A 15,896-nucleotide genomic window follows, 5' to 3' on the forward strand; every position below is an offset into this window, starting at 1 on the left:
CCTCTCCCTGAGGGGCAGGAGGCGCAGACGGCCCCCCTCCTCGCTGCCCGCGGCCGCGCAGGCGCCGCGCGCGGGGCACATGCGCAGTGGGGCGGCAGAGCCGGCGCTCCGCGGTTCCCGCGGGGGCGGGGCGGGCGCGCGGTGCGTGGCGGGCGGGCGGCGGCCGCTCCCCGCGGGGGGGGCGGGGCGGGGCCGCCGCGCCGAGCGGGGCCATTTCAGCCGCCAGGCCGGGATGCGCCCGGCGTCCCGCGGCTGCCCGCCCGCCGCCCGCTCGCCCGCGGGGCTGCGGCGCTGATCGCCCCTGCCTTTCTCTCCTGCCCGCCCACCGCTCTGCCCCACACCAGCCCCTTCCACCTCTGCCGCCGGCAGCGCCATGGCGGCCCCCAGCAGCATCGTGCCCGTCATGGCGAGTAAAACCAAGACCAAGAAAAAGCACTTCGTGGCGCAAAAAGTGAAGTTGTTCCGGGCTAGCGACCCGCTGCTCAGCGTCCTCATGTGGGGGGTCAACCACTCGGTAAGCGCCGCCGTTCGACCCGCACGAGCGCGCCCGCCTCGCCGGGGCATCGCACCCGGGGGCTGCGGGGGCGCGGGCGGGACCGGGGCGGGCGCGTCCCGCCGGGAGCCCCCGCCGGCTGCCGCCCCTCGCCCGGCGGGGCCGGGAGCGCGGTACCGAGCGTGGGCTGTGCTGCGCGGAGCGGCTGCGGTGCCCTGCCGGGCGCGGGTGATGCGCGGGGTGCCCGCGGTAGCCCGTGCCCGCCCTTTGGCCCCGCGGTTCCGCTCGGCGGCGGCGGGCGGGAGGTGCCCGGGAGGGGACGGTGCTGCGAGCGCAGCCCGAGCAGCTCCGCTCCTGCCGCCGGCCGCGCGCGGGCGGCGCATGGATGTGCTGCAGTTGGGAAAAATCCCGGTTCTCGGTGGGAACCGGCCAAGTTCGTCCCGTGTCCGTGCAGTTCGCTTCGGCAAGTGTCCGCTGCCGGTGTGCGCGGGGGAGGGGAAGAGGAAGGGCTTGGTGTGGCAAGGCGGCAGAACTGCACCATTTGCGAAGTGCTCCATCACCCTGCGGGGACGGGCGGCCGGGCTCCGGGAGAACCCCCGGGCGGGCGCTGGTCTGCGTTAAAATCAGGAGCCCGGTAAAGATGTCACATGGTTTGGGCATTACGAGGTTCAGGTCGCAGCTTTGCATCTTTAAATAGCCATCATGGCAAGTTAAAAGTGTAGAGCCCCAAGATCACCCAAAATCGGGTATCAGGGCAGTTGAGCAGAGAGCGTATTCCCTACTGCTGGCAGAGCGGAGCCTGTACGCCTGTGTCGGGTTTGCACGGGTTACGTCTGCTGCTGAGTAACGAGCCTGTAAGAATGTCAGTGTGCAATTTGAGATCAGACTACAAATTTTGAAACGGCCGCATGAAACCGACAGAGCAGCCTGTAGTATTACTCACTATTCCTTTTGTTTCCCACACATCCATATCCCGGGAGTTTTTTACCTCTGTGGATGTTTCAGTAGTTTTTGCCCAAAGCCTGGAGTCTGTGCATCAAGACTGAGCTCTGTCAGAGCTGCGTTAAACAGCACAGTGCCTGAAGTGAGGATCATGGGGAAATGCTTTGGCTGCATGTACCAGACAGAGGAGAAGCTTCAGTGAAGTTGAATAGTCTGCTTAAGGTAGCACTGTGAGTCGGTAGGAAATGGTGACAAAGGATTTCAAGTTTTCTGTAGGTCAGTTCTGAGCAGTGACATCCTATGTGATGAACTGATAGGACAGTAGTTATTTATCTACAAAGCAGAAATATCTTTCATTGTGGAAATACGTGATACTCTGTTTGCCTAATTTGGGCTTAAATACACACATTTCTTTTGCTCCTTTTGTAGTGGCCAGTGTTATAGAAAATTCCCAAACAGGCCTCTTTAATGAAAGAAAGCAGGCTAGTAATTACAGGGTGAGAGACTTGTACTGAATGGCAGCATGTGCTAGCTGTTCACTGTCTCCCTGAGCAGAGAGGGAGAGGATCACTGATGGAAGCAGAGATTTTCCTGTTGCAGCAGCTCGTTGCTATGTGAGTTCACAGTGGAAATACCACTACTTTAAGAGGAAGGACCTCTTCACTACAGGTAATAACCAAGTATACAGTGACAAATGCAGCACCATATGCGATCCTCACCATGCTGCAGTCATGTGCTGTAGTGTGCATAGCTGTCCCCGGTAGAAAATGTAATAAAGTGTGTTGGTTCATGCACAGAAGATGTAAAATTATGAACTGAAATCCTCTTTGAAGAGGCTCAAAAAAAAAAAACACAAGCAACACTACAGGCTCAGAGAAAAGAGGCTTCACATTCACATGAAGGTGATGGTTGTAGGTGTGAATATCTGTTGTGTTCTGCAGATGGCATTCCATTTCCTTATCCCGCTGCAAAATGTAGTCATGAGTAATGCTTGGAGGCCCTGTGGAAGTGAAATCCTGCTGAATGAGAGAGCATGGAAAAAAAGTTAATTTGATGCGTCCAAATTAAACATCTCTTCTTGGCCAAGAATGCAGCATTGAAGTGTTGCAGGCTCCTCTGTTAGATGCTTTTCCTGTCATTTTGTAATGCTTCATGTGGCAATGTCCAGCAAATGAAAATAAGTGTGCAGCATGGTTTAACTCTGTTATCACAGATAAGAGTTTCTCATGGGAGAAATGCAAACAATGTGTGTGGATTAATTAAGAAGAGGAATTAGGAATCCTTAGGTTTCTTAGCAGAATAAACAGAAATCCATAAGCAAAGGCTAGACTAAGAACAGAGCATACATCATAGTTCATTATGGGAGTAATTAAACTTAGAACACAGTAATAATCTGAAAAATTATATTTAAGACTGCCTGTAGTGCCTGGCAATTAATGAGACAGTAGAAGTCTCAGTCTTACTAACTGTCTTGGGGAATGAGTATATATATTGAAACAGTGAAGCTGAGATGCAGTTACTATGTTTCTGACATTGCCGCCTGTTTTGGAAGGAAACACTTGGTGAAGATTAAAAAAGGAAAAATATTTTTCTGCAGGTTTATTAGCTTTTTAATCTTGGGACTACACTTGATTGTTGAGTTTTGGAGGATTTTCAGAGTTTGAAATTGAATGCAAAGAAGTTAAGGAAAAAACCCAACAAACTATTGTCTTAACTCTCCTGACCTAGAAGGAAACATGACTCTAAAGGGAAAACCTAGACATTGATGTCACAAAGCTGAGGGCTAACAGCAGAGGTGTGAATTCTTATTGGGGGGAAGAAATTTGCAGAGGCATGTCTGTTACCCAAGGGTCTTATCAATTACCCACACATTCAAGAAACGGTAAGCAACTTGCTGCTGCTGTTTAGGTAGAAGTAGAGAGATACCTAATGTAAAATCCTGCCTGGTTGTACAGTCAAATTCAGTAAACTTCAAAGGGCATGTGAGAGGAGAACACACGAACATTACCCAATGTCTTATGAAGCAAGAAAAAAATGTGTTCACATTCAGAGCTGTAAATTCATTTCTCAGTGTTCTGACATATGCTGTAGAATGAAGCTTGCTGCTAAGTGAAAGGGAAAGCAACTGTGTCCCATTTTGTAGATCTGATTATAATACTGATGACTTGTAGCAGCAAAGACTAATTGTCAGTGCTTGGATCTTGCAGGCATCTGCATCATTAACAGTTGATTTTATCTTGGTCTTTTACCCTGTGTCAAAGATAATCTGGCTCTGCTACTGAAATAAATATTTAAACTCAGTGGTTAGTATGACTTACAGCTGTATTTTTAGCTAGCACCATAATTGTATTTAATTTACAACTGATGTGGTAACAAACATTCTTACCTCTATATTGTCACTGCTGCTGGATTTCCAATAATGGTAGGAAGGAGGAGAGGGAAGGAAGGTGGCATGTAACTTGTTTTCTGTGCCTAAAAATGAAAGTCACATATTCTGCATCCTCTGATAATCATCCCAGGCAAAATGATGGTGTGCTCTCACTAGAATTGGTTGCCTGCTTCTGTTAGGAGCTTTTTAGGAAAGCTGGGAATTTGAAGGCTTAGGTCCTTCAAAACGTCACCCTGAAAGACGGCAGAAAACTAATACAAGTGGGTTTTTTCTAACTCATTTTGAGGTGAAGAACAGACTGCTGGAGAGCTTGCCTACTGTGTCAACCATTAAATTAAATGTATTTAGGAGAAGAGCATGGATGCCTAATGAATTTATTGAGCATACTGTACAAGTTAAAAAAAAAACCAACCAAAAACAAACCGGCCCCCCCCACACGCCCCAGCCCCTGGAATCTGTAATCACCATCTGTTTCTTGGATGATTACAAGCTGATCCAAAAATTTAACAGTGCCTGACTTCTCAATGGCACTTGCTGCCTAATAAGCAAGTGTGGAGAAACAAGAATACATGGATAAAATTACTTCCCCCCCAGCACTTTGTGGAGTACATCAGAAGGCGTGTACTTTGTGTGGCTGAAGAATTCAACACACAGTGAACTCCATGACCTTCTTCAACTGCTCACATGAGGCTCTGTGAGCTTCATGCTACTGTTGCACTGTTCCTTGTATTCTTGCTTGATATTTTTACAGAAGTGCAACAACAGCAGGGTAGAATAATGAAAAGAGAGCTGTGGGACTCCAGTCTGTCAGTGTACCTCTTGGGTTCCTTCACCTTAGAGTTAGAGACTGGGAGGGGGGGAAAAAAGCATGACAAGTAAATGCATCTTCCCCTCTCATGCAGTAAGATATATTTGATCCCTTTGAGAATGTTCCTGTATCTGCAGAAAGCTAAAAAATGTCTGTTCTAGTCAGTGTTCAGTTTGGGGGGGTTTTCTCAGCTAGTATACTGATCTTTCCTGTTACAAACTTCCATCCAGACAAATACACAAGTAGCTCACTTATTAATTAATACTTGTCCTTATATTTTAACATGCCACTGGAGAGCTTGTTAGGTTAAGTGGAACCTCTTGGTTGTGGCATAAATCACTTTTCTTAGTCCTGACTTACCTAGCATCTCTCCTAGGAACTTTCTGTCCTGACACATGGTACATGTAGAAAAATGACACTGAAAAGCTGTTATTGAGTTGTTCTGTAGGAAGATGAAACCTAAGTAATTGAAAACTAGGTGATGCCCTGTGGAATACAACCTCCATGCTTATGATTAGTTTTCATTAAAGAAAGGATGAGATTGGTTGGCCTAAACAAGCCCACAGCACTTACTCCTGGTGGTGTGCCTTCAGAAGTTACAGGAACTGATAACTTCTGTGTCCATTTTTTTAATGTAGTCATAAATGATGTGACTGGTGGTGCCCTGAGGATATGGAACCATGATATTGACTCATGGCACTGGCTGTCAGTACAGCAGGTTGGTTGGAAACTCTCTTAGGGTGGGGAGGGCTACTCATCACTTGTCAGGTGTGTTCTTCCTATTTGTGTTTAATGCAAAACATCACTACTGCAGCTGTGTTATAAGTGGCTTTTCAAAACTAAGGCAAAGTAAACCTAAAGGTATTAATCAAGATTTCCAACAGTGAGTATGGAAAAAAAGCATATTTTGAATTGTTTAATGAAGGTGTTGTTAGACTATGGGAGAAGGCTCTTTCTAAGAAGCCAGAAGAAACAATGTATTAAAAAGCATTGATTACATCAGAGCAGATAATAAAGCAATTAAAACTATTTTAAACTAGTCAGTTGGGCACTCAGCCCAGATGCTTGCATATAGAAGGAAGCAGAGCAGGAAGAGCTGTTTATTGAAAACTTGGTTCTTTTTTGGGTGTCAAGCTCTGTGTACTGAAGAAATTAACTTGATACTGCTTTTGCAACTGAGTGGATGGACTAATAAAAATAAATTGTAAATATTATGGTTAGGTTAAGGATAGTAAACATGCCTCCGTGAAATACAAATGGGAGTGATATTTCATGTCCTTCTGTAAACTATTGAAAGGGACACATACAATAGCTTCTGCTAAGGATGAGAGTGGGAGAGCTACGAAAGAGCTCTGATAGCAGTTTCAAAACTACTTTCTGTAGTTTCTTCCAATCTACAAGATAAGGTGCTGCAAAGGCTAGGGTCATTTTTTTTTTCCCCTGTGGGTTTTTGAAACTGAGTTTCATTAACCTCAGCAGAAAGGGCTGGACAATGTTCCATAAAGCAAATAGGCAGCGTGAATTGGTTTTGTTGGCTCAACTTAGTTGTCTTATTTGAGTAGCTTGCACCAGATGCCTTAAGAGTCTCTAGGGTATTATTTTTTAATTCCTTGCTCATTAAAGCAGACACTTGCATTACGCCCATTGCCAGGGCCTGGTAGATGTTTGTTTTCCTCCTGTAGTTTCAGGGTGGCAAACTTTGTTTACAATAACTGACTCACCCTATTATTCAGTTCCTGTTCTACAGTCCTGTTTTCTGTTCTTCCTTGAAAACATCTTGTGCTTCAGGAATCTGTACACTGGCTGTACATTGTGCAACCTCATGACAACTTTAGAATAAGGTGAAACTACCCATTATTTACAGGTCTTCAATGTAATCTTGCCAAAACTAAGCACTTGGGAGTTGTAGTCATTTTGGCTTATGGATATCTTGACTTGTTGAGAGGTTAGTCATCTTGGTTGTTAACTATGAGGTTTTAAAGGTTTGAAATGGGAGTGAGTACATTTTCATCTCCATACTCCAGTATGAATTCATTATTTTATCTTTACTTCCAAGGCATATTTCCGTGTGTTTCCATTTCTTTTACTTGGTACCAACTATGCAATATCTAACACAAGTTCTGATTTCCCTTTCTCATTTTTGCTATTGGTAACTCATGTGTTTGCACTTAGCAAAATAGTTGGAGCAGTCTAAGAAGTGGCTGCCTTGCTGTGGATGGTAATGACTGACAAACCTTATTAGTGTTCATAGTCTGCATCCTGGTGCATGGTGAAATGGGTTAGCTTTGAATTGTTGAGATACTGACTTCTTGCATGTGGTTTGCTACGTGGTCATCTGTCCTATGATCTTCCTGTTGAGCCTCTATAATAAGTTAATTAGTTCTGTGTTGAGAGATTGCTTAATAAGGGTGGTATGAAAATTGTTTGAAGTAACTGAATGCTGTAGTGATGGATCTCAAACCGAAAAGAAAACGTTAGCTTTATCTTCAAAGGATGGGGTTGAATAGTTTGCAGTAAAAGTACTTAATGGCCTACACCTTTTAGAGTACTTGATTTTAATCTGGTTTGGTGAACAGCTACCTTGTGTATTGAAGCAAGGTAATCAGTCTAATCCAGCTCTTTAGTGTGCATTTAAGTTCCCAAGGCAATCCTAACATTCTTAACACAACTGCGAGTATATGCATGATGCTTTTAGATTGTAAGACAAAACTGGAAAAAAATTCCATTCCCTTATGTGCCATTATTAGAAGGCCTGTGGATCTCCTTGGTGAGATTGAGACTTTAAGAACCACCTTTCAGCTGCTTGAGCTAACTTGTTTAGTCTCACTTTTCCTCATCTCCCTCCTGATATCTTAGTCATATGCTGTCTCACAACTCGGCCATACCTGTGTTTGCATTTTATCAATCTCTGCCATTACTGTCTTCCTGGTTAACAAGTTCAGCTGTGTCTGTTTTCCTTATTAGTTATTACTCAGCTCCAAAGTGATAATCCAGCAAAAATAATACATTTTGAGGGGTTTTTTAGATGGACCATAATTCATTGAAGTTCATGGTCCAGCTATGCAAACAGCTGTGCCAGCACAAAGAATGTGGAGTTGATGCAAAAACAGAAGGGATGGAGGAAAGTAACTTCCTTGTAAGGAAGTGCCAGTTTAAGCTAGTGTAAGGTTAGACAAACTACAACCTCCATAATACTGAAGCCTGCTGAAGCTGGGGCTGCTGGACTGGTTCCATTCTCTCTGGTACTGGTCTGATCCTATGGCAGGTTCATTTGGGAGATACGCTAACAGAAAAAGAAATGCAGAAAAGTGAATGGGGTAGGACTTGTGTACCACAAAAGGCCATATTTTAAGTGCCAGTCCCAGCTTAAAAAAGGAATTGCAAACACTGCAGGGAGCATAAAGGGAAGAGTCTGATGTATGTATACTTAGAGGTGAGTTTTTATAGCAGCTTAAGGACAGTTGCAGGGACTTGTACAGCTTTAGAGTGGGCAGTTTGGCTGACCACTTGTCTCCTGTCTATAGCTCAGTTTCATGTGTAATAACTCAAGTTAAACTGTTGTCCACAGTAAAAAAACCCACTTGAGTAGAGAACTCTCACTGGATTCTGCACTTGTAATGAGGAGACCTTTCTCAACTATTTTAGTCTCTTGAAACAGTGTATTTTGAAAAAGACAAAACTGTCTATATGGCACCCATTGGTTTCTGGTTATCTACAGAACATGGTAAAACCTCTAACTTCATAACTTGCATATCCAGAGACTGAATGTCTTCAGAAAAGTTGTAATGGTTTCCTAGGGGCTGGAATTTTTGAGGTTGCTTTTAGAGGTGACTGCCAACATTTGGAAGAACTTCTAAACAATAATAATTCTTGAGAATCCTACCTTTAAATAGTCTCCTGCAGCCTATCAAGTATGTGGCTGTAGCAGTCACTGACTTTTTTGGGGTGGGGGGGGAGGGAGGAAAATACCCAGCTTGGTTAGCCAAAGACCAGTTAAAAGAAAGTGGCTTATTAATAGTTTAACTGTACTGAACTGAAATTTAGAAATGTCTGATTAGCTTCTGGTGCCAAGCCTCAATAAGTATGTTGTTCAGTGTTTTGTAGACCCTTGCTAGGTCATGTGGGTAACAAAAGCATTTTTGGTACGCCAGGTTATGATGTCAGTGTTGCTGGCTGTGCTTTTTATTTGTTCAGTATGCTTTTCTCTCTCAGAAATGTAAGTTTTCTGTAGTTAGTGTTTATTGGTGTTGTGGTGTGGTGTGACCCTTGTGGGTTGGGTTCTGAGTGATTATAACAAAACTTTCTAGAGGAGTTAAGAGAGAAATAGTTGTTAAAGTTTGTGGTTGTTGGGGCCCTTTACAATGTGCAAATCTCATGTATTATGGTTTCCTGGAGCTGAGCAAAAGTTGGAAGATTGACATAACAAAAGCAAGGTTGCTAATCTCTGAGCTCCTGCTTTGGTCTTTCTGACTTTTTGTGTTTTGAGCTGAGCATTAAGCTAGTTTTGGGAGACCAAGTTGCAAAACACCAAAAATTGAGACAACGGTTGAGTTGAGGAATGGGATATCTATTTTTATTTCTGGAAGAGGAAGGACTTACCAACACATGCTGTCTCAGCTGGCTGTTCAAAAGAGCTGGTTTTCTTTTGGGAAAGACAGCAGTCTCAGACAAGCTGCCTTTACTGCAAAGTCCATTCCAAACCTCCTCAGTCACTGCAAACTTGCAGGTAGAGGGCTTAGAAATGACTCACTCAAACTGAAATGTGGTGTCAGATGCTTGACACAGCTTCCTATGCAGTGCCTTGGGGTTGATGCTAATTAGGGTGTCCCTGCTGCTCTCAGTGTGTGTTCCCCCTGCCCTTAGTACAGAGGAGAATTGAAAAAAAATTTTCTCGTTTAATAATTCTTTTAGGTCTTAAGCAGAATTGTCAGATCATTGTGCTTTCAGTCTGACTCATGATTTGCTTTGCAGTGTGTGGTATGTTAACCAGCCTTCTCCTGTGATGACACAGTGGACAGGACCAAACAAGAAAAGCTTTCTGGATATTCCTCAGGCTTAAAGGAGACAAGTGGTAAAAGTCATTTACAGAAACAAAACCATAGTGGCTTGTTAACAAACCTATGTACCTGCTTGCAGGCAAAAAGCACTGCAACCACTGATTTTGGAACCTCTTGCCCATTCTGTTCCTGATATAGCAGCTTTTCCAGCTGATTCAACAATGCTGCTTTCTCTTTCTACCTATAGCTGCAGGCGGTTGTGGCTGGTTATTTCATTTGAGTGAGCAATGTCCTTCAGGCTATGTTGGCTCAGGGATGTTAATAGGGTTCAGATGTCGGTGAGCTCACAGAATCCTGCACCCCCTGTCACTCTTTTGCTTGCTCTGTTGCAGAACATCAAAACAAAACAGTATTGAAATATTGAGTATTTTGACTATTGCTAATTCAGTATGCCTTTTTCTTGGTGTGAGTGTGGTGGATTTCTCTTCTTCTCCACAATATCTCCCATCTGTTAAGATTTTTTTTCCATTTTACAACAGTAACCCAGTGTTGCTATTGGTGCTTTTATTTTTTTTTTGCACTTTCCTCTTCAGACATTATTTTTGTACTCCATGACTCTATCAGAGAAGTATATTGCAAGTTTCTCCTTGGAAGATGCCATTCCATAGGATATTTTTAATATTCCTGTCTTGAGGAAATCTCCCAGACTTCAATATTTAAGTCAAGTGTTTCATTTTCCAGTGAGCGACTTGCTGAGGTTCCTGACTGAATGTGACTTGCTTCACAATAAAAGGTTAAGCACCTAAGTTACTGGAAGAGCCTGAAAGTAGTGGTTGCTCCTGCACGATGTGCTGGTCACCTGAAAGATGAAGATTTATTGGGTTCTGATGGGTGATGACTCTCTTACAATGGGCTGCTTCTTGCTCACTGCTCTGGCGCAGTGTGCCTGAGGTCTTCTTCACCCCATTATAAATGCCCTTCAAGATGTAGAGACTCTTTCCTGGAAAGCCATGTTTCTTACTGTTTTACAGTAAGTTGTTAAGCCACCCTTATAGTATTTGACATGTAAAAATGCTTGTTTCATCCATGTGTCTTAAGACTTTGTAGTGTCGTGAAAACACTGTTTGATTTTTGTCACTAGATAGAATACTGTTCTTGTGGCAGCACAATGCTGAAAAGTTCAGAAATGAAAAACAGATGAGGGATATAGAAATGTGTCTAGCTGGCACACAGTAATTCATGCTGTTACTATGTGCATATGATTATCTCAGTAGCAAAGCTAAAATTGACTTTAAAACTGTTCCACAGCTTAAGAGATCCTGTGTGGTTTTTTTATTTACAAGGTGACATTGATTTAAACCATCATATTTTAATGGGTGTAACTTTATGTAGTTGAGTTGGCCAAGATGTCAGGTGGAACCTGGACACAAGGGCATAGACATCAGTGTCCTCAGGTGGTGGAAAGTAACAACTGAAGTAACTGGCTTGCTTTTATTTGTGTTGCCATGCCCCTTTTGAATTAAAGACATCATCCAGGAGATCTGTGTCACATATAAGCACATAACTGAGATTTCAGGATTGCTTGTTTTTCAGTCAGACTTGTGTTTTCACCAATAGTGGCCTTTTGATAAGCAAAATGGAAAGGAACTTGGATCCTCTGTGTCTTACTGATAGTCTTGAAGTACATCTAGCCTATTCCTCAAAAAAAAGGAATAAAAAAGCAGCTGAGTGTGAAATGTTCTATGAACGTTTGAATTGCTGGTGAAAGGCTTTGAAATGAGATAATTTGGGACACACTGATTTCTCTGTATTTAAATAATAAAAACCTAGGCCTTCATTAAAGGAAGAACATAGATTTGGTTGTGTGGAGTTTTCAGGATCAAGTTGTATAGCTACCTGTAAAGACAAAGTTTTACTGCAAAGGTTTCCCTGATTTTTGTCACCTGCTATTGCAAACAGGTTCAAATAATGGTGTGGGCTGGCATGGATCATTTGGATGATGAAATCTAACACTATGGCTTCAAGTAGGTGGAAGAAGCAACTGAGAGCCAAGATAGTAAAGCATGATCCTTGAGCTACATTTTCTCTGCTACTTATTTACCTTTGCTTCACTAGCTAGCAAGTCTGAGCTCAGAACTGGTTTGTCAGATTCGTGCTTGCTATGCTTTTCCCCTTACTTGAATATAAGTTTTTCACAGAAGTTGCTGTGTTACCTCCCATGCCAGGCAGCTCTGCTGAGGGATACAGAATCTTTCTGGGTACTGTATGTGGAGCCTTGCTCCATGCTTTTGGTGCATCCTGCTTTTCCACACCGTGCAATATGGACTAATAGTAGTTGTTGGGGTAGTAGTGTTTGTCTCTCTCCTCAAGTGAGAAATACTCCTTGACTATGTCAACTACTTGAAATACAATTCTGTGGGCTGTAACCATGTAGGGTACTTAGTTTGTGGAAATGTTCTCTCAATTGTTGAAGTTTGTTTTGTCCAGGAATGCTAAACTTTGTTACAGCATAGTTGTTGATGTAGTTATGCCATACAGCAATCTCTACAATTTGTGCTAGGCTTCATGACCACTCTTTAAAAAACATGCAGTTTTATTTAAGTTTTCAGATACATCTAATATCTCAGAGCTTGAGGTAGGGTGGATAAAAGGGACCAGACAAACCAGGAGTGAAAATGCTCAGCTTTTGGACTCTTTGAACATAAAATAAACAGTGTGCAGTGAGTCACAGCACTGCTGCTAAATAACTGAGGGGAGCTTGCAAGTTATATTTTTTTTTTTAATGGACTGTCCAAAGGACTGGTGTTGTTGAATTTTACTGTATCTTCCAGGACAGATAAGCTGCTTTCCTGCCTAATTAACTTATTGCTTTCTGAAATGTTTCCTAAAGCTTTGAGATCCTATGCATTTACATGTATTTGCATAAGTAATGCACAAAGGAAAGTGCTCAGGAGAATTTGACTGGGGCTTCTGGTGGAGTTGGCAGCGCTCACTGTTGCACAAGGTACCTGTTTCACAGCTCCCCCAGCGAGCAGACAGCTTTGCAGCCACCTTGGAGGGCCATGGTAAATGGAACAGTGACAGAAGTGCAGTCAAACAAATCCAGCCTGCAGCTCTGCCTTTGGGCCAGTCAAGCTGGCACAGGTCATGGACATTGAAATCTGCTCTTAAAGCATCCAGGGTGACTGATCAGAGAGAGGTGCCCATGCTGTGGATGTCTTAAGTTTTGGAATGGTGATCACCACCAAAAATTAGAATGAAATAACTACTTTGAAGTAATCGTGCACAATTTTTTAAGCTAACCACCAATGAAAACTCCACAACATTGTTAGTCATCTTCAATTATCCAGGCCATGACTGCAAAATTGTTGCATGACTCTCTGTTGTAAATATGAAATATATCCTGTGTTAGTATAAACATCTTCTGCCTAAGTGGCACTTTTCTTGTCACTTAGCTCCAGCAGTATGAAACTGAAGACATTTAATCTTGTTAATTTTCCATGGTGATTTACTAATGAACCATTTCAATTATTTATTGGCTTCTCCCCCCACCCCCTTCCAAGGTGTACTTAAGGTCAGGAAGTATGAAATAACTTAACCTGACACCAGGAATACTGCAGTTTAATACCTTCACTCCTGAAGATTTCCAAAGCACTAAAGCTGGCATTGTACTTTCACTCTCCACAAGTGGAAGAGGAAGGGTGTTTTGCAGACTAGAGGGGAATTTTGTTTGGGGATTTACGTGGCTTTCAGTTGTCTTTCTCTGATTTCTGGCCAAGTTGTTATATAAAAGCATGGCTTCATCGTGAGTGTGGGCCTCCCTAAAACCTGTCCTTTCCAGGGGTGAGCTCAGCTTCCAGCAGTGTGTGTGTCGGGTCAGCTGGGTCAGCTGCCTGCCTGCTGGAAACTAACTCTGTGTGAAGGCAGGCAGGGGAGAGCAGGAGGGACAGGAATGGGATGCAAGCACTGCTGGGAACAGTGGGCAGGAGAGCACACTGGGAACTGAGCTGTGTGATGCCTTGCTACAGAGATAAGGCTGAGCCTTTATCTGTGCCAGCTGTGAACTGGCATAGTTCACATAGTTCCTTTTTGGGACTCTGTTGGTTTCTCTCCCTGCATGGAGTGTAGTGATTTTGAAACTTGGAAAGTTTAATGGTGATCCTCAAGAGGAGGAGCAATAGATGAAAAAGTGAAATCTGTCAGCTGCTGCTTGAAGTTACTGCTTCTATAGGCTTTACCAGCAGCCTTATTCTAATAAGCTTCTTTATGGTCTAGCTTGTTGTCCTCTAACAACAGATACCAAGTCTCTTAACACTTAATCAATTTTTGCTTCCTGTGTCAAGAAAAGAAGCACTAAAATCTGACAACTTTGATATTGCCAGTTTCAATATCAGTCTTTTAGGGGAGATGTTTTTAGATGTATATACAAGAAATGCTAGGCAACTAAAATGCAAAGGAAATGAAAGTATAATGAAAGTCTCTGGTATGTGATTTTGTAAAAATCCCTTTGGAATATAGATAGTCCATATCCATGGTAGCTTGTGGTATCTTGCAAGTGCTTCTGCTTGTCCCAGTGGGAGGCACTGACACCAGTTTTAGTCTACAGCTGAACCTAAAAATGAATGTGTTGGACTTAGTCCATCATAAAGGCAGTATACTGTCTTTAGTGTTGTGGGTTTTGGAGTAAATGATAAGGAAACCTGAACAAACCATTCTCCTGCCTCTTTGCCAAGAAATGGAAAAGTCATTCTTCTTTCAGTTAATCCTCTGATGAGACTCCTTCCTGGCATTATATGAGACTATTGGAAATCTTCACAGAAATTATATCCTTTTTTCCATGCCTAGAGTCTCTTCCTGTCTATTTTTGAATGTACATCACTTACACCTCCATTGCTGTGTTCCCTTCCAGTTTAGGGTTGTCTCTGGTAAATCTTTCCCCTGAGAAACAATTTATGCTTACTCTGAATAACCATTTGCCAGATAGGTAAAGCTGTATTAGCTTGCTTGCATCTCTGTGTCCTTAGGGACCCTGACTGTATGCTCCTGGTAGGAGGCTTGGAAGTGATAGCTTGTGGTTCATTTTCGGGTGTTGATTTGCTTTTACTTTCTTTCAGCAACAGTTGTTGTTGGTTTTTGGTCCTATTCTTCCCCCCCGCCCCCAACCTTGTAGCTTTGGCCAAACTGTTTTATAGAGAGGAGGAAATATTTTTAGGAAATTGAGCAGTTAGTTTCTGGTGGGATCTGACAAGTACTGCAGTCCTGGAAAAGGGACAGGCAGAGCTGCCTAGTGGGATGCAGGAGCAATGAGTCTGTCCCCTTGTGATAGGAGCAAACTGGCTTGGTGTCCTGCATCCCACTTTTAACTTCCCATACTGGGAGCACTTGTAGACTCTCACAGCAGTGCTACTCTATGGGTGCCTTGGCAAGCAGGTATAATATCTACATGGGTGAAAAAGGGAGAGAACTCTAATTGAAATTACATATGTTTGTGCAGCCACTGTGCACTGCCATATGTTTTACATGATGCATCTAACAGTTAACTGGCTTACTAAAAAAGACCTTCAGCACCTACTGTTGGTCCAACATACCATTTTAATTTCCCTTTGTTTAGAGACTGACATCTCCTCTCTCTGCTGCTTCAATAAGAGATGTGCTTCAGATTCAAGTGCTTTCTCTCCTGAGTGACCTATTTGTATTTTCTCCTGTGGTCTTTCTATTAGGCTGTGTCCCAGCAGTGTGAATTGCAGCAGAGCAGCAGTGCTACCTGTGGCTTAAGGTACAGGGATAAATAACTCTGATCAAGCCCTTCTCAGCTGTGGCTGTGGCTTCAATAAAAGGAGGCTGAGTTCCTACTGCTTAGTTTATGCTGGCTCTAGTATTTGCCTGATGATGATCCAGTAAATCAATTCAGCTTGCTAAAAGACCAGAGATTAATCTGGCAAAAAATCTGTGTTTTGGGCTTTTATTTTGTTCTCATTTTTGCTGGGTTCATAGGCTGAATCAACTTGCCTTCTGGTTTTAGGGGTTATTGGTAGAAAGGGGAAAAGGAGGCAAGACTATTCCCACTTGCCAAGTGGCAAATCATGTAATTCAGCTTAGCTGGGAAGCAAAAGGCTTGGAAAACCACAGCCTGAGCTGGTCTTGCTGCTGGCTAGTGTCTGGGTAGGTCACCAGCTGAGCTCAACAAAAGGCATGTTGAATGCCAGGGGGTGGGAGGCTGGATCTGGCTGACAAGCTGGGTCACTGCTGTGGAGCTGCACTGGAGAA

The 15,896-nt window shown here is 43.3% G+C and overlaps 1 protein-coding gene across 2 annotated transcripts in view; it reads left to right on the forward strand.

Moving 5' to 3' along the window:
- Positions 1-253: 253 nt before the first annotated feature.
- The window catches only part of PIP4K2A (phosphatidylinositol-5-phosphate 4-kinase type 2 alpha), a 108,214-nt gene continuing 92,571 nt past the window's right edge, over positions 254-15,896 (forward strand). For both annotated transcript variants that reach the window (XM_054274129.1, XM_054274130.1), the window contains exon 1: positions 254-514. In XM_054274129.1, coding sequence (XP_054130104.1) covers positions 374-514 — 141 coding nt within the window. In that variant the 5' untranslated portion in view covers positions 254-373. The remainder of the gene's footprint in view (positions 515-15,896) is intronic.

Source organism: Melozone crissalis, unplaced genomic scaffold, assembly GCF_028551555.1.
Source record: "Melozone crissalis strain CALT ecotype California unplaced genomic scaffold, PUWL_Pcris_2 ptg000016l_1, whole genome shotgun sequence".
NCBI lineage: Eukaryota > Metazoa > Chordata > Aves > Passeriformes > Passerellidae > Melozone > Melozone crissalis.